The sequence below is a fragment of the Triturus cristatus genome, chromosome 5_1 (genome assembly GCF_964204655.1).
Source record: "Triturus cristatus chromosome 5_1, aTriCri1.1, whole genome shotgun sequence".
Taxonomy (NCBI): domain Eukaryota; kingdom Metazoa; phylum Chordata; class Amphibia; order Caudata; family Salamandridae; genus Triturus; species Triturus cristatus.
Window position 1 is genome coordinate 168,344,849 of NC_140587.1, and position 24,029 is coordinate 168,368,877.

General features: G+C 46.3%; 1 protein-coding gene across 1 annotated transcript in view; it reads left to right on the forward strand.

Moving 5' to 3' along the window:
* Positions 1-2,037: 2,037 nt before the first annotated feature.
* LOC146830557 (protein brambleberry-like) overlaps positions 2,038-24,029 on the forward strand; it is a 204,490-nt gene continuing 182,498 nt past the window's right edge. The window contains exons 1-2 of the mRNA XM_085604049.1: positions 2,038-2,177; positions 12,300-12,584. Of these exons, the coding sequence (XP_085460175.1) occupies positions 12,333-12,584 (252 nt within the window). The 5' untranslated portion in view covers positions 2,038-2,177; positions 12,300-12,332. The remainder of the gene's footprint in view (positions 2,178-12,299; positions 12,585-24,029) is intronic.

The window sequence follows — 24,029 nt, forward strand, 5'->3', positions numbered from 1 at the left end:
GAAGGATGCTTGTGATGGAGCGCTCTTTCCTCATAAACCAATCAAGTACACCAGGACAAGCATCCATTTCTCAGACTGTCTATAGCACTGGCGGCAGCATCACAAGCTTCCCCCATACCCAGAACTGGTACAGTCCAAGCATTAGCAGTGAAAGATCTCCTCAGGTCGCACATATAACATTTCAAGAAAGGACAGAAGTCCAAGCTTCCATTACACAGACTGTGCAGTGACACCACTAGGAATAAGCTTTCCACACACAGAGCAGTTTCAATACAGACTTCTGTAGTGCAAGCTTCTCTCACAGAGACCAAGTATAATACAGGTATTTGAGGTGCAAGCATCCATAACACAAAGCAGAACAGAAAAGTCTCACCCATAACTGGCACAGTACTAGGATTTGCAGTCCAAGGTACACTAACACAAAACAGTTACAGGATGCGGATTCTTATGTGGAGGAAAATCCACTGTAGTGCAAGCTTCCCTCAGACAAATGTCAGGTATTGCACGCTAAGATTAAAGATCTCAGACTAAAGCGCACTGGCTGCATCGGGCAAGCTTCACTTACACAGAGATGGTAAGATACAAACATTTACAAATAAGCTTCCCTGGGTTCACATGCAGAACATGCACAACGACAGCAGAGCAAGCTTCCGTTACACAAAACAGGTACAGGGGTGAGCTTCATTCACACACTGAGAAGCTACAGTAACTGCATCTTCAGTGCAATCTTTTCAATTCCCCTGGCGTAAGATGTTCACAACCATGAGATATTCTCATATAAGGAGGACCGTGGAGCGTGGCTGTGGCAAGTCTGAAGGATACACTTCCAAATTCATCTTTTGAAGGGTTGCAATCAAGATCTGTTTTGGCCTCATTTCATCAAACACCTGCAAAGCAGGTGATGTGTTCCTCCTTTACTGCCTGTTGGGTCATATTGTTGACTTAAAAGTATGCTGCTGTCATGATTCTAGCCCCGGCTGAGGCTGTACATGGCCCTAGGGGCTGGTGTTTGTGGAGAGAAAGTCTTTAACTCGTTTAACTGGGTTTCATCTTCGTGTGCATACACACAGCCTACATGTGTACACAAGGAACTGCATTCTTACCTTATGAACCTGTTAATAAGAGCTCGGTCAGTGCTTCCAGTGCGATTCATTGGTTGGGAAGCATCCACCGCGTCTCAATAATGGCCTACGTGCCATCCTTGGATGGTCGGCCAGTTTTGTGCATGTAGATTTAAAGACTTGTGTGAAAAAGATCACCTGGTCCTTAAATTCCCCTACCTGTAACAACATGGAATCATGTAGCTATAGCCAGTGACATTTTATTGCAATGGATTTAAGTCACTTGGCAATTATTTAATAAATGTAAACCCCACCTGTTACACGATCCAGATGCAATTACTTAGTCTCGACACTGTTCTTTGTGGCTATTTGCACTTTTTGGGGGGGGTCTTAACTATATAACGATTGCATCCGTTCTTCCATCCTTCGCTACTACAACACATAACACTTTCACCTACAATAGCTCCAGGGGCATAGCCAGGGTGTCATCATGGGCCTTAGTACAGGGAAGGATATTGACCCACTGGCTGCTCTTTGAATTAATCAATCATCAGTGTTTACTGGACGCCTGACTGGTCTGGGTCACGGTGCCACTGCACCTGTTGCACCAGTGGAAGCTATGCCCCTGGATAGTCCAGACCTGTTGGGGTGTCTTGTTAGTTTAACTACACCCCTACAAGTACCCCAATGGAAACAGAAAGGGGCTTGAATGGGACAACCTGATATGGTTTTACCAGCAAAGCGCTTCGTGAGTCTTCGTCGGTAAATATATACATGTCTAAGTAATGCAGATTTCGTTGACATCAAAATGAACAGAGGCCGCGTAAATCAAGCCTCACTCCTTAGGCGCTACATTACGTCTGGTTTAACCACTAATTGTGTAGGAGAGCCGCAGAGGTTGTCTTTGAAGCCTTGCAAAAGAAGCGCGCGCTAGCCCCGCCTCCGCCGAGTGACATCATCACGCTCATTGGCATGGCTCAGTTTCACCTGTCTTGCTCACCTGCTGAGGGGGCTGCCGCTTTGTTTCATGGGCGTGTCTGAGGCCGTTGCATGCAGGGAGTGGGTTTTGTTGGGTGCAGGCAGCAGATACACGGGACCTTTGCCTTGCTTGATCAGGTACGGTGGCAGTCGATACTCAGGCTGGTGTAATATCATATTTATATAATGCCAATAAATTAATCTGAGAGCAGGGTAAGGTTGAGAGGAGAAGGTAGGCAATCGTCTTCCTAGTTTTGATAGACAAAGTGATTTTGTTATATTAAATCCTTGAATTGAATGTGTATTATAATATCCATTGGGACGGGGGGAGAGGGGTTGTTCGTAGGACGGTGCTCCTGATTGGCTTAGCTGTGTTCCTCTGGTTGAGCTCTAGAATGAAAACTATGGCGTACCTTCCACTACCGCATATTTCCCATCAAACCGTATAGAAGTGGGTGGGTGATGCCTAGGGTTCGCAAATAACTTAATGGTCGTATTTCTCTTGAATTTTTTGTTAATTTCTCTTAGTCCTGCTTCATTTAGTTGAATTAATTGAATTTACGCCAGAATAAAAACCAAAGCCTGGAGCATTGTGTCATTGATAACAAGGAGCCATCTGGTAAACGCATGGTTGCCCTCTAATCTAGCATCTCGTTCCGGACTACATCACTTTACGTCGTGACAGTTGTATGATCCTAGGGGCCCTTCAAACGAGGAACCTTCATTTTCCTGCATGCAAGTGTGTTTGGGAGAGAAGCCGGGGTTACCTGGAGGCGGCCCTGCCAAGTTCCTTAGGTCCATACATGATGTGCTGCTCCATTCCAGGTATTTTCTTTGAGTTATGGGACTTGTAGTCCTTGTTTTTTCCCCAAAAAATATAACCGGACTAAAACTCCCAGAACTTAAGAATAAACCTGGAGCGCAGCAGTATAGCAGGCTTGGACCTGGGAAACATGACAGATATGTGGAGGCCTCCGGATGCCTAGTGTTATGGGCTGAAAAACATGCCTGGATTAGATTATTCCTGATAGCAAGGGTACCCTTGAACGTGCAGAGACGTCCGGTGTGAAGTGCGATGAAGAAGGTGGTGGTGTGAAGTGTAGCTAGGAACCCTCTCTGAGATGCATGGCCTATGTACTTAAAGGTTGGGTTAAACCTGTGATATCGAACCCTTTGCTTCACACCGCATGTCATCCTGACAGCGTTAGGTGTTTGTGTGAGCTTTTAGTTACTTCATCCAGACTTCCCTCTGAACAACGAGCATCGGCCTAGAGCAAACCAGGCCTATGGTGGCAGTATCGGATGGGTAACCGCAGTGACGATGCCAATAATGAGAATTAAAATGTTTACATTCTGTAAATATGAAACTGCGAATTAAAAGCTACTAAACTCTTTGGAAGTGGTAATGGTCTTCAGTGTGTATCAATCACTTGTTTTCTCCCTTGCACACCACTTTCCTCTGCAGTCTATCACTCTGTTAGACACTTAAACCCCTTTTTCTCTATATAATTTTTTGAAATTCTGCATGTCTCGCAAGTCCTCTTCATTGCTATCTTCTTTTTCTTGAGACTATATTTTTCTTTGGCATTGTTAACATTTCAACAGCTTTTCATACCTCCTTCACAAACTTTAAAATAAAATGTGAATTACAATTGACACGTGATCATCACTCTATAAACTCTGTAGAGAGGCCAAGGATTGTATGAGCATATAAATCTGGTCACCTTTATGAGCCATTGACGGCACTGTGAGAAACTGGCAGTGCCTTCCGACTTGACAGCTCTGAATCCTGCTCAGTCGTGAACCCCCTTTCATGCCCTGAACTCACCCAGGCCTAACTGACTGCCTTCATAGTATCACGCAGCAAGACTCCTACGTTTCATAAGACAAAAACTACAGAAACGCAACACCAGGAAAAAGAGAATACTCTTGGGGAATGCAAAATTAAGTAAAATGCAAACGGGGCCTACAGCGCTGACCTAGATTACTTTAAGGAATGTTACAGTCATTGGTAAGAAATGAGCAGTGTTATTGCCCTGTAAAATTGATGGTATTTAATATATTGCCCTGTAGGGACCCGTTTCAAAGTATATTTTTAATTGCTGCCGGACATGAGCACTGCAGGAGTGGACCGCCCCCCCCCCCCCTTAAAACCCAACTATGTGCATATTTAAGGCTTGGCAGGAATTGAGAATGACCACTGGCACCTGGTGGAGCTTCATAAGGTACCACCAGCAGTAAAATAAAACAAGCGCGCGTGCCTTGCGCGGAAAGAGGAAGAGGCAGCAGGGGGAGAGGTGGGGTTTGCCTGCGCCTGTTTCCCTTGCGGGAGCGAGCAGGAACCATGGTTTCAAAGCTCGCTCCCGCAAGGGAAGCGCCAAACGTGCACGCTTTGCCATTAAAAGCAATGCAACGCGTGAACGTTTTTAGGCCAGAAACTGAATTGATTACTAAAGGTCTCCTCCTATGCAGCGCATGCGCATTACGTAGGAGAGACCTAAAAAAACACCTTGGGCCAGTCAACCCACAAATCACCATGCCTCTCCTCCAAGGACCCATCACTGTCTTCTCTGTGGCTGAAGTGCCACTACTATAACCGTGGGAGTGCTTTTAAAGCAGATTTCTATTTTTCATGTAAACCAGGCACAGTCTGAGGCCCAAAACACTTGAGGAAGGAAAGCCAGGACTACTGGATTGGCACTAACTGATATTCGGCTGTCTTACAGATCCAGTTCAATATATGGGTTCCTAAAAGTCAGTCTGCGCTCTGAGGCGCAGCCGAACTGGCATCAGGAAATGTGACCACGTGACTCCAGTGTTGACATCCATAACATTGCTATTCCTGAACAGCACCCGTGCCCTGGGGGTCCCTGGATCAGGCTCGCCACTTTTGTGCTCATTGATGTCGCTGGTGTTTCTCCTTCCTGCCTTGTGTACTCCCTCACACTAGACTGTCTTGCTGCATCATTATTTTTTAGCCTGTGGTGTCTGTCTCCTGTTTTGTTATAAACCCTCTCCCTTGTCTCCAGCAATGGGGCTCTAAACTAGCCATCAGACTATGGGGGTGGTGTTTCGCACTCTGACTACTGTTAAAATTTGGCAATAACCACTGTTCTTTACAGTGCTTAGAAATGTCAGAAGAGTATTATAAAAATCTAGCTAAAAGTTACTTTGGCATCATAGCGGCCATTCCATGCTCTCCAACTCCTTAAAATACCGCTATAGCGCCCCAAACAGATTTGGCTGACTCGAAGCACTGTTCTTCTGTGTCTCAAATGATGAATGTTCACCTCTAGAACAAGTGAGATTCGAGCTGTGCTTGAAAGGAGGCTGTAGATTGGTGTTTGCCAAAGAGGCAGAAAGGACTATATTTGAAGCACCGGTGCAGAAAGGCGTTGACTTTTGGAGGTGAACTGAAGGGAGCAAACGTTGGAAGTTATGTTATAGGATGTATTCAGCGCATAGCTGCCCTGACCAGGGCTTCCCAGCGTTAGACACCGACAGCATACGCTGCAAATGCCTAAAAGGACATGGGAGAGAGAGTGCTAGATAGAGGGAAGCCAGGTCTTAAGAGATGTTCTGAAAAGAAAGTGGTTCTGTATTTTCCTAAGAGAGGGGGAGGGAATTCCTAAAAGACGGAGCCAAGGCATGGAAGGTCCTTCCACCTAGCCGTGGCCCATGCAGTTAAGAGCGGTAGGTGCAGAGGGCGGATTTCGACAGACGAGGAGGAGGGGAAATTCATTATTTAATTTGTGTTAGTCTGTCGAATCCCTCCCGCAACCTGGCCCCACTGCTCTTACCGACACAGGCCGCGGCTGCTTCCACCCACTCTTGCTCTTCTTCTTACTCAAGGAACAATGGCTAAATAGAGGTCAGCGGAGCGTCGAGCACGAGAAGACCAGTAGGGAGAGATCCGAGAGGATGGGGCCCCCTGGGAGTACATGGTCTTATGAGCAATGCACAAAGTCTTGAAGTGGATGCGTGTATCCACAGGGAGCCAATGCAACTTACAAAGAACGACAGATATGGATGAAAATTTGGCGAGTGAAAAAAGCAGTCTGGCAGCAGAATTTTGGGTCAACTGCAGTCCGCTGATGACTGACTTGTTGACTCCCAAATACAGGACATTACAGTAATCAGGCGGGACATAATTACCACCTGAATTACGGTTTGCAGAGGGGAGAAATCGGACTTTCCCAAGATGGAACTTGAGGCTTCTCGAGAGCCCAAAGCAAGTGCCTGCTACAGTTGTAGCTTGGGCTCAAACACCAAAGAGTTGTCCATCCAGACTCCCACGTTTTTTACAGAGGGTTTGGGCTTAGTGGAGAACCAAGGGAAGAAAGCCACCAGTGGTTGTCCCAGGACTAAACATGTTTGCCCAATAGCAGAATTTCAGTTATGTTAGCGTTCAGGTGGAGACAGTTATTATTCATCCACTCCGCCATTGCAAGAATTCCTTTTAGGAAAATGGCCCTGTCCTGCGTGTCACCCCTGCTACTAATTAGGATTTCAACCACTGTGCAGATGACAAAAAACATTTTTGGTTCCTGACGAATTGCCGTTTGATCACTTTGTGTGACAGATCAGGCAAGAAACATGTTGACCTTTTTTCTTAGATCAACCAGAGAACATTGTCTCCGAGGTTCGCTATTTTCATTTTTAAACTAGACAAGCACTCCTCTATTAAAATTGACTTGAGAGTACTATTTAGTCTATTTTACTACACTACCCCATGCACTTTGCACATCAACACGTTCATCTACACCTAAAGGCCCTACAACCCCACGTCACATTACAGCTTTGGAATAAAAAATCTCCGAAAAAGAGCCCCTTTACGGGTGCCCTTTGGGCATTGCAGTGCCGGCCCGACGAGGAGCAAGCCCAATGATGAAGCATGACACCCAATTGGGTAAATTAGGGCCCCAATTCCAAAAGGAGCGGACTCCCGCCCTATCCTGTAGATATTGGACCGACCAGTCATATATTCTCTCTATCTTCCGCTGTCCGAAGGAACTGCATACCTGTTTGATACAATTGATAGGCTGGACCTACAAGTGCCCCTAGACCCTTTATCTTTGATGAAACATTCATCTGGAACCAGCTACCAAGATACCTGTTCAGTCTTGGCATATTCACTCTTAGGACACCTAATGGTCAGCCTAGGTATTGTCCATGTGATGAATGACGTCTAGGGCCACCAATGAGAACAGGTGTCCAGCCAATCCTCATCTTCCTCAGTATTTCATAACTGCTGTAGCTTTTTAGTAGATATCAGCATTCCACTATTTGGGGTGCAAAATCTTCTGCGTGGTTCTGGAGAATGTTCTTCTCTGCCTTATGCTGATCTCCTGTCAAGTCACTGGAAAGTTGTTGTAGGTTTAATTAATTTTTTTACCACCATGAATATTAAAAACGTTTTGTACACTGAGGGATTTCCTCCCTCTTTAGAGCTTGGCTGTGTGGTTGATGGGACAAGCAGAGTGCACCCCTCTCATCCAGAGTGTTGCCACTGCCCTAGCTATCCAGGCTGCGGTAGACTGACCACAGTGGCAGCATCAATCTATAGTCCGTGTTACCTGTACCTCATGGAAGCGCATTACCTCCCACCTCCCTTCTGGTGATGCCTCTGCAGTCCCCCTTACGAAGGTTCTTTTGACCTCTATCATGTTTGGGATTTGAGTGTTGAAAGCGAGCGTGTTTACGAGGCGAGGATGGATTAGTGAGCCATCGTGTTTAATGTAAACTGAACTAGTACTTGTTCTGGTGAATTTTCCACCTCTCCAGTGCCCCACCATACCATCCCCTCCACCACACCCAGTCGGTGCTGAAGCTCAGTGGGCTGGAGAAGGAACCTGCTGTTATTTTATGATTAGCTCAGACTTTCCTTCTGCTGGGAGGCCCTCCACTCCCTGGGTCATGGTCCTTTTTTTGTAGCCAGGGGCCTCTGGCTGAGAGTTAATTTCTCCCTGGGTATAGCTCACGCAGGTACCCCGATGCAGTGAGCGCATGTGAAACTGTAGGAATCACCCCCACTGGATTGGAGTGGCACCGGGAATTCAAAAGAATTCAAAAGTAGCAAATCCCTGATTGTATCAACCTGTCCATTAGGTAACTATAATACTGGCCCAATTATTCGGTATGATCTCTAAGGTTTGCCTTCTGGGAAGAGCCAGGGACCAAAGTGATAGAGTAAAAGGAGACCCAGGAGTGGAATTCCCCTGCTTTATATATCATTCTCTCTATACGACCCGGGAACAGGGTCTTGGCTTGAGAAGATATTTTTGTGACTGACAGGCATTTGTAAATTAATTTGCTGGTTTGACAGTACAAGTTAGATTTCAGCTCACTAGCCCATGAGAAAACCGCTATCTGCGCGGACGTGTGAGGGCGACCGCTGTAAGTCACAAGAAGCCTCCAGGCAGCTGCTCGGGATGAGAGAACTTGCTGCACATCAGCCATGAAGAAAACAGGACATGCTCCTCACTATCACTGGAGGTGAGACTGCTTTGTCCTTGACTCTTACTCTGCACCGTGGGTGCTTCTAGTTAAGATTTGTAGCAGCAGTAGATTTCCAGTTGAACAACTTGCCATTGGAACCCTTGGTCCCTGTCAAATCCAGGACTTGTGTAGTCTCCAGCTGTTGCCCTTGTTCATTCTGCACTCTTAGAAAATGGCACGGTCCCCTTGGATGCCATTAGAAACTCTAGACTTTGACCAGTGGGCTCTGCGTTACAGCCTTCCCTTTTTGTGCCATATGAGGGTATCCCAGTGTACTGGCACCTTTATCAGCAGCTGCGCTTCTCCAGCTAGCCCGGTGTAGCTCCTGGAGTAGTGGGACTCCAGTAACTGTTCCTAGACATCAGGCACTCCTGACCAGACTCTGGTACCATCAAAGCGTCGTTCTACCCAAGGAAAGGTGGTCACGCCGGTTTCTTTCTCAGGGGAGACAGTTGTCCGACCGGGAACATTTGACTTGAACTGCTGGAGCCAAATCACTCCAATGCAAATTTTGATACTGTATATCTAACTTTCAAATGTAACCTGGTACATGCCCTATGTACTCCAATGTCAACTGTTGTTATAGTGCTTACTGCATAGGTGCTAAAATACTGCTTGGGGTCAGAACTCTGGCTCAGAGTGACATGGGGATTTCTGTTTTTCACTGTGTATCTTAGATTCATGGGTAGTGTGTTTTTTTTCTTGTACATATTAAAGCACTTCCCTCATATAAGGCAAAGCACTAACTGGACTAATCTGTTATTGCTTCGTAGGCTATATTCAAAGAGCCTAACCCACCTCAACTCCTTGAGTAAGCCTTGGGCTGCACTGCCTTCCTAGCTGGGTAGAGTCTGGTACTGAATGGGGGGTACTTGGTTATCCACTTTGGGGTCTATTAGTACTGTGGCACCAGGACAACTCCAATTGATGCAACTGAAGCCAAGCAGTACCTGACCTTCCTGGTGCTCCAGGAACCAAGTCGTCACACACCAGCTCTTCTTCTAGTCTAACTGGTATATTGCTTCTACAACTAGGGTGTCCATTACCGGATGTGCAGGGTAAAACCTGACTGTAAATGATTGTCATTCAATGTAAAAGCATCTTAAGTAGTAGTCCTGAAAATGTAGCCTGGCTCTGGCCTTGCTGTATCCAAGTTTGACACTCCTGTTATAAAATCATCTGCCGAACTGCTCATGTGCCTCAAACCTTTTCCATTTTTCACCCCCCCACAAATTTGTTTTTGCTACTCTGCAGTCCCAGCCTACATCTTTTGGAGTTCACTCTTTCCCTTAACCATCTGTGAGGGTCCATCGCTACTACTAAACTCCTAAGATACAAGAAGGTGGAGGAGCAAGAGGAAATAGTTCATAGTGATGAAGAGACTGAAACGCTCCCAAAACTCAAGGATGTCCTCCCATTTCAGTTAAGCACCTTGCTGAGTAGATTGGGTTATGGCACTGCCACTGTTAGAGTGGTCCGAAGCAGGAAGTCTAGTTCTGTATTGGGTTGGTGTAGGGGCACCTTATTAGGTCATGCCCCTGACAGAGCTGCTGCAGAAAAGTATGCGACAAAACAAATTCCTTCTCCCTCATTTAAGTTCCTTCACTAATACTGAAAAAGGAAGAGGTTCTATAGAGTGCCACTTATAGTCCCCCAAATACGCTCTAGGTTGTTGAGAAGGAAGGAGGGAAAAAAAAGACAAGAACAAGAAACAGTTAGTAAAATAAACCCAAGAAATCCAGAAGAATATTCAAACAGAAAAAAATTGTGCAAACAAGGAAAAGCGAATGTTCGAGAATTCCCGGGATGTACTTTGCTCCGGTGGGACCCTGGCAGCCGATGTCCCTGATCACTTGTTGAGAACCGTAATGTTGTTGATGAGGACCGGTGGCCATGTGTAATTGGATCCAAGAAGTCTAGGCCCTGTCCAGCTTTCCTTCTCGTTTTTTTCTTCCTTCAAAAGTGTGCTAGATCCTATGAATGTCCCACAACCTCCCCCCCGCCCCCTTCCTTACAATGGCCAGCGTGTTGGGCCACTGCCACCCACAATCAACCATTTACATATGTTTTTAAAGGGCTTCTAAATTTTCTCATGGTGTCAGTCCTAATGGCCAATAATTTTTGCATGCCATATATACGACCAGCCCTGGGAGGGATGGGGTGGGGGGGGGGGGCTACTTCCATAACTGACCCACTGTCCATCTAGCCTTTCAAGAGCAAGTAGGACACTAGTATACCTACCGGAGCAGGGCTGTTATTTCATCAGTGGTCAATGCTGAAGCGGTCATTGACAGCAGAGACTGAAGCCTGTAAAAGGGGTCCAGTGTGGCCAATCTACACGGTTGATCTGGACCAGGCCTGATGTGTCTACCTGAAAGTTGATGCCCTTAGCTTAGCTGCAAGATTCAGCGATGCAAAGTTCTGGGTGGGTGCTCAGAAACTCTTCGGATGGTAGACCTACCTCTGGGTAGGATCTCAGCTCGATGTGAAGACAGTAGATGGACCTCTATGTCAGGATGCTTAGCTTGGCTGTCTGTGTTCAGTGATCCCATTCTAGAGGCAGCTGTTAGCTCACTTCCTCAATGTCCTGGGTCTTTGAATAAACACATAGGGTGGTGTTGGAATGTGCAGACATTTACAGTCTATAGATTCCATCCTTGCTTACAGGCATTTGAAAGGGACAGGATTGCTCCCCTCAAAGTCCACATTCAAACAACCTTGAACCCAGTTGGCTTAAAAGGGATCCCTGACTCCCAACAGTAGGAGGCTGTCCAGGGATTGCTATCCAACCAGCAAGCGACACACCTAGCATTATTGTACATCTAAAGCTAAGAGTATTTGACACCTTTCGCTTTGGAATTTGATGCTATGGATTAGTCTTTGTGATGACCAATTGAGTTACAGGTTTTTGATTATGTTTTTTCTCCTCCTTTGGAAAATATGGAAGGGGTCCCAAGTTTGTGTTGTGCCTGGTCATCTTTTGTAATTAAATATGGAAGTCTTCTGTGGTAGAATGTCTCTAGACCAGACCAACTGCATCGTTATGAACTACAAAATCATAAACGAGAGCATGAAAGTAGTCTACTTCTCTTGCCAATCCGAAATGTATATAAAATGTCAACATTTTATATTTATTTGAAGTGATATGGTATTTTGGCAAACTTAGGTGGCTAACCAGTGGTACATGATTTAAAATAAGTGTTATGGTGAAAAGTATTGAACATCTCAGTGTACATTATTTATATAGATTTCTACCAATGCACTTTGCTAGTTTGTGAAATTTAAATTGTATGCATTTGCCTGAGATTTCATGATTTACTTTTTGTTTTTTTGACACTGGACAAAAGAACGTAACCAAACATTTAGATCTCTTCACCCATAAACCATTTCACTGCAATGACTATTAGAAATGTACACATTTAAATTAGGTAGCAGGTTTAATATCCAGCCATAGATTACACTTTTAATAAAAAGTTAATTTTATCTAGAGCTGTAACGTACATTTTGTTGTTAAGCTATACATTAATTCCATCAGAACATTTCAGTTTCTGTGAAAAAGCAGAACACATAATGATTTTTGTATATATTGACTACAAACTGGTACAAGCCATGAGTCTCAATTCTAATGCTTTTTTAAAATCTAATCCTGAGACTTTTTGCACATGGTCAAAGCTAATAAGTGTGAATGAGGGAAGAGCCTCCATGGATTTAGCAATGTATTGCTTGTTTCGGTAATCATATTGGTGTTTCTGCCACTAACAGCTCCGTGGACCCCCCATCCTCTGAAGAATAACAATGCTGCCCGGCCGCTGGACCTTCTTCCTCCTGCCCATGTTCCTTTCTTTCATTGGGCCGTCATCTGGGTTTTTTGGCTGGTTTTTCCGTAAGGATTCTGCCAAGAAAGTGCCTACTCCCGAGTCCGCTGACAGCATTACAGATCCGAAGGCCCTCCCTAATGCTCCCTTCGAGATGACCACCGTTGATGAGAAATTCCTGGCAGAGACCAGGCATTTGAGTCTGTCTCCATTGGACAGCTGTCACCTTAAGGTAAGGCATGGTTAAATTGGGTTGTAATCCTGTCACGGTAGGGGTAACAACGGTCTTATACAGTTGGTTATCTGCTTGTGGCTTCTCCATCTTCTCTCCTTAGCTCATGGTATTTATGAATAGCTCTCTTTATGGTTATTGTGTGCATTGAATATTTCTAAGTCCAAAAAAAACAATACTTAATATTAAGCTTTAATTCATCAAATGGAGGAAGAAAGGTTTCCTCCTTTGTTTTATTGTGGAATCCTCGTTTTTAGGTCTCACCTGCGTTGCAGCGCATGTACTGCTGGCTGGCGAGAAATTTTGTGAGGGATTTCAGAAAAGGGCTTTAAACTCCGCCCCTCATTTCCATTGGCTGGCGTCGCCATTTATGCTAAACGATGGCCTGCCATTGGAAATGAGGGTTTTTTGCGGACGCCCTTTCGCCTCCGATCCGACTGGGTCGCCTGCTTTGCTGCTGTCGCAAAGCACTCTTATCTTTATGGGGCCATATGTTTCTAGTTAGACACACATGGCCCCATAAAGCTGAGATTGATGCTTGTTCAGTTGCGATGCTAGCATTACTGAAAAAAACATTGACAAAGCCAAGATAGGTGTCGTTTTTCAGACCTATTGGCGTTGCCAATGCTTGTTCAAGAAGTGTGATCATGAGAACTACAGTGAGGAAATAGAGAGGGGTGGGCCATGTTAGGAAGAGAGAGAGGCTGTTCGCCATGTTTGAAGGAAATCACTAGGTGAATGGCGACGGAGAGGCTCCACGGGTGAGGAGAACCTGTTTACCAAGGCATCCTGTCTGCCGCTCATCCTCGGAGAGAGGCAGGTGCCTTTTGTCAGTACCTTTCGTCCCCTGAATGCACTTTCATCCCAGGGGGAGGGCCTCACCTGCCACAATGCGCAAGTGTCCTCCAGCTTGGAAACCCGCGGCAGCGCCTCACTTGAAGCACCAAAGTTTTCTCAGCTCCGTCGTCCCTTTTACTTTCATAACATTTTTATTTGCCTGCCTTCAAAGGGCGCATTATGATGAAAACTAGGAGAGGCGGGGGTGCAATCGGGATTCACAATGCCTCATTATGCGGTAACGTTCAGTCCTGCTCGTGGCTGCTTCATAATGTCTCTCATGACGTTCTCTGATTAAATACTGCAGCGATTATAGGGTATTATAGAACCGAGCAGAGAGCCATTCCCAGCTCACAAAGCAACTGCTACAGTGTGTGACCGCCACCAGTCCAGCTCTCAAGTATCATCCCCGACAGCGCCTCCTACTAGGGGAAGCGGAGCCTCAAGTACACATACCCTACATAGAATAACACACTGCACCCAATGCTGTTGGCCTCCGGTGTTTCCCGCTGAAAAGCCTGGACTGTTAAACACATTAACTCTCAACATTTAGCGCTTAGAAACAGTGTCTTCCACTGGCTTCTCACGGCTAGACTGCCGACTGTGGAGCTGGGAAAATAAGGTTCGAGCCTCGGGGTCGACTCCACATCCTGTGATTCTCGGCAAACCACGGAATCTCCACGTGCCTACCAAAAAAAAAAAAACATTATGTGTCCTTGTGTAACGTAACTGGTGCTTGTTGGACTTAGCCCTTTTTGCAGGGTCATCGCTTGACTTTTTGCCTTCCTCCTATATTTTTTCTGACCTGTTGTTGGCTATCTTATGACTCTGGGCACTTTACCACTGCTGACCAGTGCTAAAGTGCATATGCTCTCCCTATTGTAAATTGATGTATGAATTAGTGATTCCATGATTGGTTGATTTGGTTGACCTGTCAGACCCTAGTACAGTGCACCAGGAGTGCTCAGGGCTTGTAAATCTAAATGCTGCTGGTGGGCTTGCAGCACTGGTTGTGCCACCCACAAAAGCAGCCTGTAAATGTGTCAAAGGTCTGCCATTGCAGAGCCTGTGTGCAGTCTGGTACTGTCATGCTGACTGGGCAAGTGCACCCACTTGCCAGTCCCTTAACCTTCCGTTTTCTTCATATCCGACACCCCTGTGGTAGGCCCAAGGGCAGGGTGCATTGTAAGGATAAGGTAGGAAATGCCCTGGTGTGTATGGCATGTTCTAATAGTGAATTACAGCCATTTTCGTTTTTCACTATTGCAAGGCTACCTGTTCTCCATAGGCCAGAATGGGCAGTTTTTTTATTACATTTTATAATCCTAACTGACTAGGGGTACATGGTACAAATTCGAATTTAGTATGCCTGAACTCAGAATGATAAACTACATCTTTTAGTGAAGTTGGTTTTAACATTCTGTGTTTGAAAATGCCACTTTTAGAAAGTAGGCATTTTCTTGTCTAATCATTCAAACCTGCCCCTGCTAGGCTGTGTATTCCCTGTCTGGAGTTTGAGTGACAGGGCTGGGGAATTCCCGGAGACAGGGTGAGTCTGCCCAGTGGTGAATAGAGAGATCTGCATCTAGATGGGAGGGAGGAGTTGCACCTGGGACCTAAATAGGACAGTGCCTGCCCCCACAGTGCTGGCTCCACCCCCTGTGGTGTGTCTGATGTCTCTGCCCTGCACTGTGAAAGGAGAGAAGGAATCATGTCAACAAAGTGCTCCAGGACTGTGCTTTTGCTCCACAATGCTGGCTCCACCTCCTGTGGGGCGTCTGATGTTTCTGCCCTGCCCTGTGAAAGGAAAGAATGAGTCATGTAAACAGAGTGCTCAGGAACTGGTTTGGACTTGGCAAAGGCCCCTCTGCCTTCAGAGGACAAAGGATTTCTGGGTATAAATATTGGGACCCTGATCCCAAGATTTTAGATCACTTTGGGAAAACAAGAAGAACCTCTGCTGAGGGAGGAACCAGAAGAAGCTGAGGAGGAAACTATCCCTGAACCTGGGGGATTGGCATGCAGTGGTTGCCTTCCTGCCAAAGAGAGGAGAAAGGAACTTTGTGTGTACTTTTGATCAACTTGTGAAGGATCTCCAAGGGCTTGGAATAGAGCTTGCCTCCTGCTGAAGTCTCAGGAACAACAAACTTCACCCCCCCAGCTCCCCAGAGTTCTTTGGAAGTGCCTGCTGTTGTTGTTGGGCCTTCTGAGGGACTGCGTGTCGCAAGGAGATGGAAGCGCGACTCAAGAAGAAGCGTGACGCCGTCGGAGCTGTTGTCGTCGCATCTCGTAAAGTGTGTCGCCGCTGCAGCATCGCATCGAGCGGAAGAGTCTAGCATCATCCAGGAAGTGTCTCGCAACGCCGAAGAAGCATGTCACCATCGCAGTTGTCGCATTGCACCGCATCAAGAAAAGCGCCTTGCATCCACGGAGAAGCGTGCCGCCGTTGGAGCTGCTGTTGTCGTATCGCGTAAAGGGGAGTTGCCGCTGCAACATCGCATCGAGCGGAAGCGTCTCGCAAACGTCGGAGAAGAGTGCTGCTGCCAAGGCCACTGTCGTTGCATCGCGTAAAGTGTGTCCCCGCTGCAGCTGAAGCATCGAGTCGAGACTTCTTGCCACATCGGAGAAGCGTGCCGCATCTGGAAGATCTTCACGTCTTTATTTCTTTGCACCAAAATCTTCAACGCATCAACATCGTTGCAACACTTTCGTTGCCTTGCATGTCGCATCCAAAAGGTACATTGACTTAAAGTGTCGCATTTAAGAACTAAGCAAAATTCTACCATCTAAAGTAACAGTATTGTGTATTTTTGTCGTTTAATGGTCTTGTGGTACATCTATATAAAGAATACTTATTTTTAATATAAAACCTGTGTGGTGTCCATCTGTAGTGTTGTCACTTGATTACTGTATGTGTTCACAAATGCTTTACACACTGCCTCTGAGATAAGCCTGTCTGCTCGTGCCAAGCTACCAAGGGGGTGAGCAGGGGTTATTTAAGGAGGGTACCCCTTTACCCTGACTAGAGGAGAGTGTCCCTATTTGTCACAAGTGCATACCTGTGCCAACTAGAGACCCCACAAGTCTAACAGTGCTCATCATGTAAAGTGCTCAGACACAAGAGATGACCCTAGCAATCCTCCGTCATTATGTCTCCCAAATTGGAAAGCGTAGGCAGTTGGGCACATTCACACACTCACTGCAGCTGGTCCTGATGTACTACATGAGAGGTGCCACCCAGTGGAGGAAGTGGAGACCTTGGGTCATGATTTCAAGTGTCAGGGGCTCACGCACCCCACCCAACTCAGAGGGCACACTGCATCCAACCTTACACTACCCAACCAAAAATGCAGGCACGCCTCTACCCGTTCCAGACAGTTGTAGTGCTAAAATGTCACACCAGTGGCAGTTGTGCGAAATACGAAAACTAGCTAATTTAATTTGTACTTCCCACAGCTAGGGCCAATGCACCATAGCTGGGTTCATTGTGCCTTTCACTGTGAAAAGCCGAGACTTTGAACTTCCCGCACGTGACCTCACCATGTGGTGGTGCCGCCCACGCGGAGAAGCCCAGAATGAAGAACACGAGCTCGTTGCTGCTAGCAGTCATGCGCGGGTTAGAGGATTGCCATTGTTCACACTGGCAACTGCAAAGATTGCTGGACATGTGCACTCGCGGCATTTAATACATAAAGCCCACAGCATATGGTGCCTTCCGCTGGAGGAAACCGCACTGGCCGGAGATGCTATTGCTTGTTCTCCATACCTGGGCAATTGGAATTATGCGGCAAAGAAGGACCAAATTGTATGGCAATGTTGGGTAAACTATTCAGCAAGAAAAGTCAAATTGTGCACTATAATGTGGCACAATTTGGGATAGTATTACCTAATTTATCATTTTTGCCCTTTTTAACACGATCTGGGCAAAGGTTTCCACTCATTAGTACAAGTTGACACCCCAAAACAGCTATAAACAGCAGAACGTTTACGAGTCATACTTAGCAAAGGGCCTTCCACTGCGCGACAGTGTTGCTGCGTTTTGAGTAACTTTTTCTCAGTTAAAGCAGAGAAAAAAAAAGTACAAATAAATATAAATGCAGCAGCCGATGGATAATGTGGCAAATCAGTGATTATGCGAAAAACGGTTCAATCACGACTGTAGTGGGCCTGATCAACCATCGGTCTGCCTCCTACTGTGAAAAGCAGACACTGCAGAACTTGTGCACTATCCACAGAAAGCAGTTGTGCGCCATTACCTAAGGAGCAAAACAGAGTCGGACTCATGGCACACGTGCACCATTCCATATGATGACTGCTATTAAGAAAAGCATAGGCTACAGGGCATGCTATCCCTCACTACACAATCACTTACAGTGCCTTCTACTGTGAGAAGCCGACATTTCAAAACTTGTGGATTCTCTATAGAGAGACACTGTGCACATTACCTACAGAGCCTGCTACTTGGAAACAGAGACTGTTGGAGACATGAACACTTGCATTCAAGCACCAAACCATGGTATGCCTACCACTGAGGGAAGCTGAGACTGCAGGACATGGGAACAACCACAGCTAGTCCTTGTGTGCAGTACTCTGGTGAAACTGGGTCCATGCGCAAAGGATGTTCAAAAGTAGTGGCACCGTTGACTAAACCGTACAGTAAGAAAAGGCTAATTATGCAGCGTAATGCAACACATTTTTAATAACATTACTTCCTTATTTGTCATTTGTACACATGTTAACATCGTGTGGGTAAAGGTTTAACCTCTTCACGACCAGTTAAACACCCAAATACAGCGATAAGCAACTGAAAAATGACCAGCCATCCTTTGTGCAGGGCTTTCCGCTCCTCTGCAAAATGTGCTGCTTCATTTTTCAGTAGCTTTTGATCTGTTTGAGCTAAAAACACTTTTTGTTGAAATCTGTAGATTGTGCAGCAGATGATGAATTATGTTGCAAATGCTTCAAATTCATAATTATGCAGAAAACGCCACAGCTGCAGAATCACATAATCCCAGGGGCTCCGACTTTACCATACTGTATGGTGACTTGCTGGTGGAAGCAGAGGCTGCAGGACATATGAACTCCCACAAAGTAATCCTCTTGAACTATAATTTATGCTGCCACCTATTGGTTCAAGGAGAGAATGCAGGGCACCTAAACACGCTAAAGTGAGCTCTTCTACACAATCCATAACATAATAAAACATAACATTTGTTTCTTCATTATTGTTGTGAACTGGGTGTGTTATTTTTGTTGTTTAGGTTATGATATGTTACCCTCAATTGTACAGTGCATTCCTGGCACTTGTAGGACCTGCTAGCGTTTCAGAAATACTGTACCCGTTTCACACGGTTCCGGGAGTATTCTTTGCACTGTGGAAATATGGATTTTTATGATCAGTTATGTCCCCTATCTTGGACCCCAACGGTTTCATGTATAAATCACAAGTACATGTATGTTTCCTCCAGTTCCAGTTATGAAGACGCAAACACATGTGCGTCCACCGCCAACATGTCCTCTTTCAGATCCGCCATGAATGGGCCGGATATTCCATTCCTAAGTACGAAAGGCCACCGGCTTTATATGGTTCACTTATGACATTTTACAGTCCAGGCAAGTAGGCCCTGATTCTGCCATCAAGCTTTTCTTGCCTTCTGCCTCTGAAAGCTTCAGTCCGAGCTCGCATCTGTATCCATGAACTTTGTCCTCATTCTCTGCGCAGCTAACGGTGCCTGACATCAGCCTGTTGCCTGCCAAAAACTGTATTTCACCTTCGAAATTATCTGCTCCGCTCCCTACCCAATGCATTCCTGTCTAGTAGTTTAAGTAAACATTCTTCCAGCTACCGAGCAAAAGGCCTGGCTTCTCTGTCTTTATGCAAGTAAATTCATAGCCCTGTTACTATGGAAGATTTTCTGCCCCCGCATATTGTGTAGACACTTAGACGCTTGTACACGCACTCACAGTCAGTATAGTCAGTATAGAATAAGAGTCTACTCTAAGAGACTTCTCTTTTGGATAACACAGTTCTTTAAACATAGGATGTTAGATATGATTTGGGATTAGGTTGACTTGACCCTCCAGACTTCTGTCGCCACATGTAGAGCTAAATGTCAAGTCCCCTTTACCCCCTAGTTGCACGTCAATCACACGTCATGCTGCTGTGCGCGCATTTCTGCCAAGTATTTCTGCTGACATTGCGAAATTCTTTCATGGAACCACCCTATTATGACATCATACCTGATGACGTTCTTTAGTTACACCCAGTTACACCCACTTTTGCTACGCATGTATGTTTTATCTTTACTATCAATTGTTACGCCTCCTGCATTTACTTCACTGTAATGCCTATTGTATAAAAGTGATTACTTGTCAATAAAGTAACGTACTTCACTTCCTGAACCTCCGTGGTGATGGAACTTGGAGTCCACGATTCGAATCGTCCATTGGAATAAAGCCCATTCCGAACCTCTAATACCACGGATTTTGCCTCTTATTTTACTGAGCTATTTTTATTATTTTTCTGTATCAAATTAAGTCCCGGTAATTAAATTATTTACCACAGCACTGTCCTTAGTTTTTGTGGTCTCCTGTGAGTGTGATAGGTTGGTGAAAATCAGTCAGTTAGATGATCAGAAGGGGTTCGCTTCTGGAAGCCACCACATCTTTAAAAGGATCCTCGTCGATTACCAAAAACAAGCATTTTCAATGCAATAGGTCTCGCATTTACGCGAGTTTAAGCTAGTGGCATTGTAAATGACAATGCCTTTTTATCAATGTTTTTAAAACTAATACAAAAATAAAAGGCGTTTTTATTTGCAATGTCAATAGCTCAAACTCGTGTAAATGCGAGACCTATTGCATTGCAAATGCTTATCATTATAGAGCTTCTGTGCATGTGCACAGGTTCCAAGTTTTAGCAAATAGTAAAGATTGTAAGATACAGTGATTTAAATCTTTAGGCTGAAGTCTTATTATGACTCTCTGTCTACAGTCTGCTGTTAGTGAGTCTTTTGACTGCTGTGCAAATGACATCTGAATGTTTTGGTCGTGATAGAGCTGTATAATTCTAAGCCCATCCTTGAATCAAGTGACATTGCAAGGTTTCTTTCTGAAGGGGAAGAAGTCATTAGGACATTAACATAGCACGTGAGTGGTGATAAACCATGTTGTAAGTAGATTTTTTGAGCCAGAGCTAATGTATGGCTATGAAGTGGTGGTCAGTAGTCAGGCAAGCGGAGACTTGAGTGTGGAGGTGAGAAGGAGGTAACGCAACTCGAGGAAGTGTTGAACAGGGTCTAGGGCAGAGCTTGGAGAGGAGGCAACAGAAACCAGCATTGGCATAGCCAATAGGTCTCGCCTTTGGGACCTTATAAGTGTTTAGTTATCCAGCACAATAGCCTTGGTGCAACAACATCGACTGTTGCATGGCTAATGCTTGTTTTTAGAGGCCTGGAATGCAGTTTTAAAATGTAGGCTGGTAAGAAAGATGCCAACCCGAGGGGCAAGGTCTAGAGAGAAATAAGATCGGTAGAGAGGTGAGTTATAATGAGATAGCACAAATAGAAAGGTGAAGCACAGAATGACGGGTCAGGTAAACAAAGAAGCGAGGCAGGTAGAGCCGGTGGGATGAAAAATAGAAAGATATGAGAAGTAAAGAGAAAAGAGGTGCAGATGAGGTAGAGAGATGAGGCTAATACAGAGGAAGGGCGAGGGAGAAGTAGATAATGGTGAAATAGGGAGAGAGGGACAGAGGTAAGACAGATGTATTAAATGAGCGAGACATTGGAAGCATAGAGAATGAACGGAAAACAGTGAAGGAGATGGAGAGATGAAAGCAAAGGGAGTGTGTTGGAAACCGGGCAACCGGGTTAGCAGTCACCAGGTTCCCAGCACAGTGGTAGCTTGGCTCGAGCGGTTGGGGGTCAGGCACCGTGTTAAGCGTACGTCACACCCTCACAATAACCATGCGTTCATCCGTTCCAAAAACGACACTACACCGTAAAAATTATGGAAGACAAGATGAAAATATATATGTCTTTATCTTATTTTCTCTTGGTTGCAGGTTTCACATCATAAATACAATACAATAGGATTTTCCTTCAAAAGAGCAGGTCAAATAAACAATGCTACTTCGGAATTTCAACAAATAGGTTCAGGTCATCATTAAGCAAAGAATAAATAGTTGGGCAATAAATATAGACGGCAAATAAATACAGTCGGGCAATAAATACAGTGCAAGAATAAATTAGTGGAAGACAATAAATAAAGCACCTTCAATAAATAAGGTAAAGCAATCAATGACAGTTACAGATCAGATCACTTTCATGAGGTAACTTGGTCTTACTTTGCCCATATACAGCTTGTGGTCATTTGGGTGGCAAGGGGGTGTCCCACCTAGATTGGTCAAGGCTGGGGCTTAAGCTGAGGCAGAATGAGGATAACCTAATGATCTGAACTTCAAACTACACAGCCCCTCACAGATGTCACTGCACCAGTCTTAGTTCACCCCTGGCACTCCCAGGCTGGTTCTAACACCCCTCTAGCCCCTAGAATGGTCTTTTTAGGGCTCCACGGGGCCTTAGACGCCCCCTCTACCACTTACTGTCCCTTCCTCGACGATCGGCTCCGCTCGGCGCCGTGTCGACGTCGTGAGGCGGCTCCGGATCGATGTCGCTGGGCGGCCTCGACTCTATGCATCGCAGGGACACGGTCTCCCCGCTTCCGGGTGTCTCCGGAGTGCGATCTCCACTCCCGACCTCCGGCGCGCTTCACCTCAGTTTCCGGCGTCTCCGGTGGGCGGACTTCACTCCCCCGTCGACGCCTCACCTCGACCTCGGGTGAATCTCCACTCGACCTCCGGCGCCTCTCCACGACCTCCGGCGGCGCCCTCACCTCGACCTCTGACGGCTCCGGGTACGACGTCTGCTTTCTGTCAGCGCCGCTTCTCGACCTCAGGCCCCAGGTCTCCAGGCTTCTCGACATCAGGACTCCAGGAGGATACCACTGAACAGGTCAGGAACTTGCTATTCTTCCTCTTTAAGGCCTGTTTCAAATGTTCAGTTCCTTAAGATGGTTCTTCTGGTCTTGGTCCCACACAGGGCTTTAGGCTGGGCTTGGTCAGTAGGGACTAGCATCAAGGGTGGGTTTCTGGACCCCACTCCAAGCACTGGTTTCCACCCCTGCTGCCTTACTCCGACCTCCTTCTATATCTGTCCTCTCTCTTCTCCAGTCAGTTGCCAACTGCCACTCTGAGATGGCCTCCCAACATTCTAAACTGCCTCCCACTGTCACAGGGTTCTAGAATGTTACAGAAGGTTCTAGAAACCTCCAGTGGGTTCTGGTGATGTCACAGGTGACAATGGGTGGCCACCATTTTGTGTCTCAGGCCCTCAGACAGAAGTTCCAGGGGTAGGGAAAATGGCTCCCTGACCCTGCATCAACACTAAAAAGTCTGGTGGTTCCCAAAAAGGAAAAATTATAACCGGGTTTGAGGCAGAAGTGGGACAAAATAAATAATGATGAGGAGGGACCACCCAAAGGGCTGACAGGTCTAACACGCGTCCCCCCCAGCTGAAAGTGGGGAGAGCTACCCAACCCCTTGGGAGTTCTCATCACTAAGGCGGAAATACCTTAAGAGACCGTCTGCATTGGCGTGGTCCACTCCAGGCCGATGTTCCACCTGAAAGTCCATTCCCTGTAGGGAGATAGACCACCTTAGCAACTTGGGATTCTCCCCCCTTCATCTGCATCAGCCAACGAAGGGGTCGGTGGTCGGTCTGAACTAGGAAGTGCGAGCCAAACAGGTATGGCCGCAATTTCTTAAGAGCCCATACCACTGCAAAGGCTTCACGCTCTATTGCACTCCACTTCTGTTCCCTGGGAAGTAGTCTCCGGGACAGGAAGACCACGGGTTGATCCAGACCCTCTTCATTGAGTTGCGATAACACTGCCCCAATGCCATGTTCCGATGCATCCGTCTGGACAATGAACTCCTTGGAAAAGTCTGGGGCCCTTAAGACCGGGGCCTCGCACATGGCTTGCTTCAGTTTCACAAAGGCCTGCTGACAAGCCTCCGTCCAGACTACCCTTCGAGGTTACTTCTTGGACGTAAGCTCCGTGAGGGGGGCCACAATGGTACCATTCCCCTTCACGAAGCGGCGGTAATATCCGGTGAGGCCCAGAAAAGCTCGGACCTCAGTCTGAGTCTTGGGGGGGGTTCCCAGGCCATGATGGCCTCGATTTTCGCCTGGAGGGGTTGCACCGCTCCCCTACCCACCAAGTGTCCAAGGTACACTACCGACCCCTGCCCGATCTGGCATTTACTGGCCTTAATCGTTAACCCAGCTTGCTTCAGGGCCTGGAGAACAGTTTGCAGGTGACGCAAGTGATCCTCCCAGCTGTTACTGAAGACGGCAATGTCGTCCAGATAAGCAGCAGAGAAACTCTCCATTCCGGCGAGGATCTGGTTCACCAGACGCTGAACGTGGCAGGTGCGTTCTTGAGCCCAAAGGGCATCATGCAGAACTGGTAGTGGCCCTTGGGCGTGGAGAAGGCTGACCTTTCCTTAGCTCCATCAGTCAGAGAGATCTGCCAGTACCCGGAAGT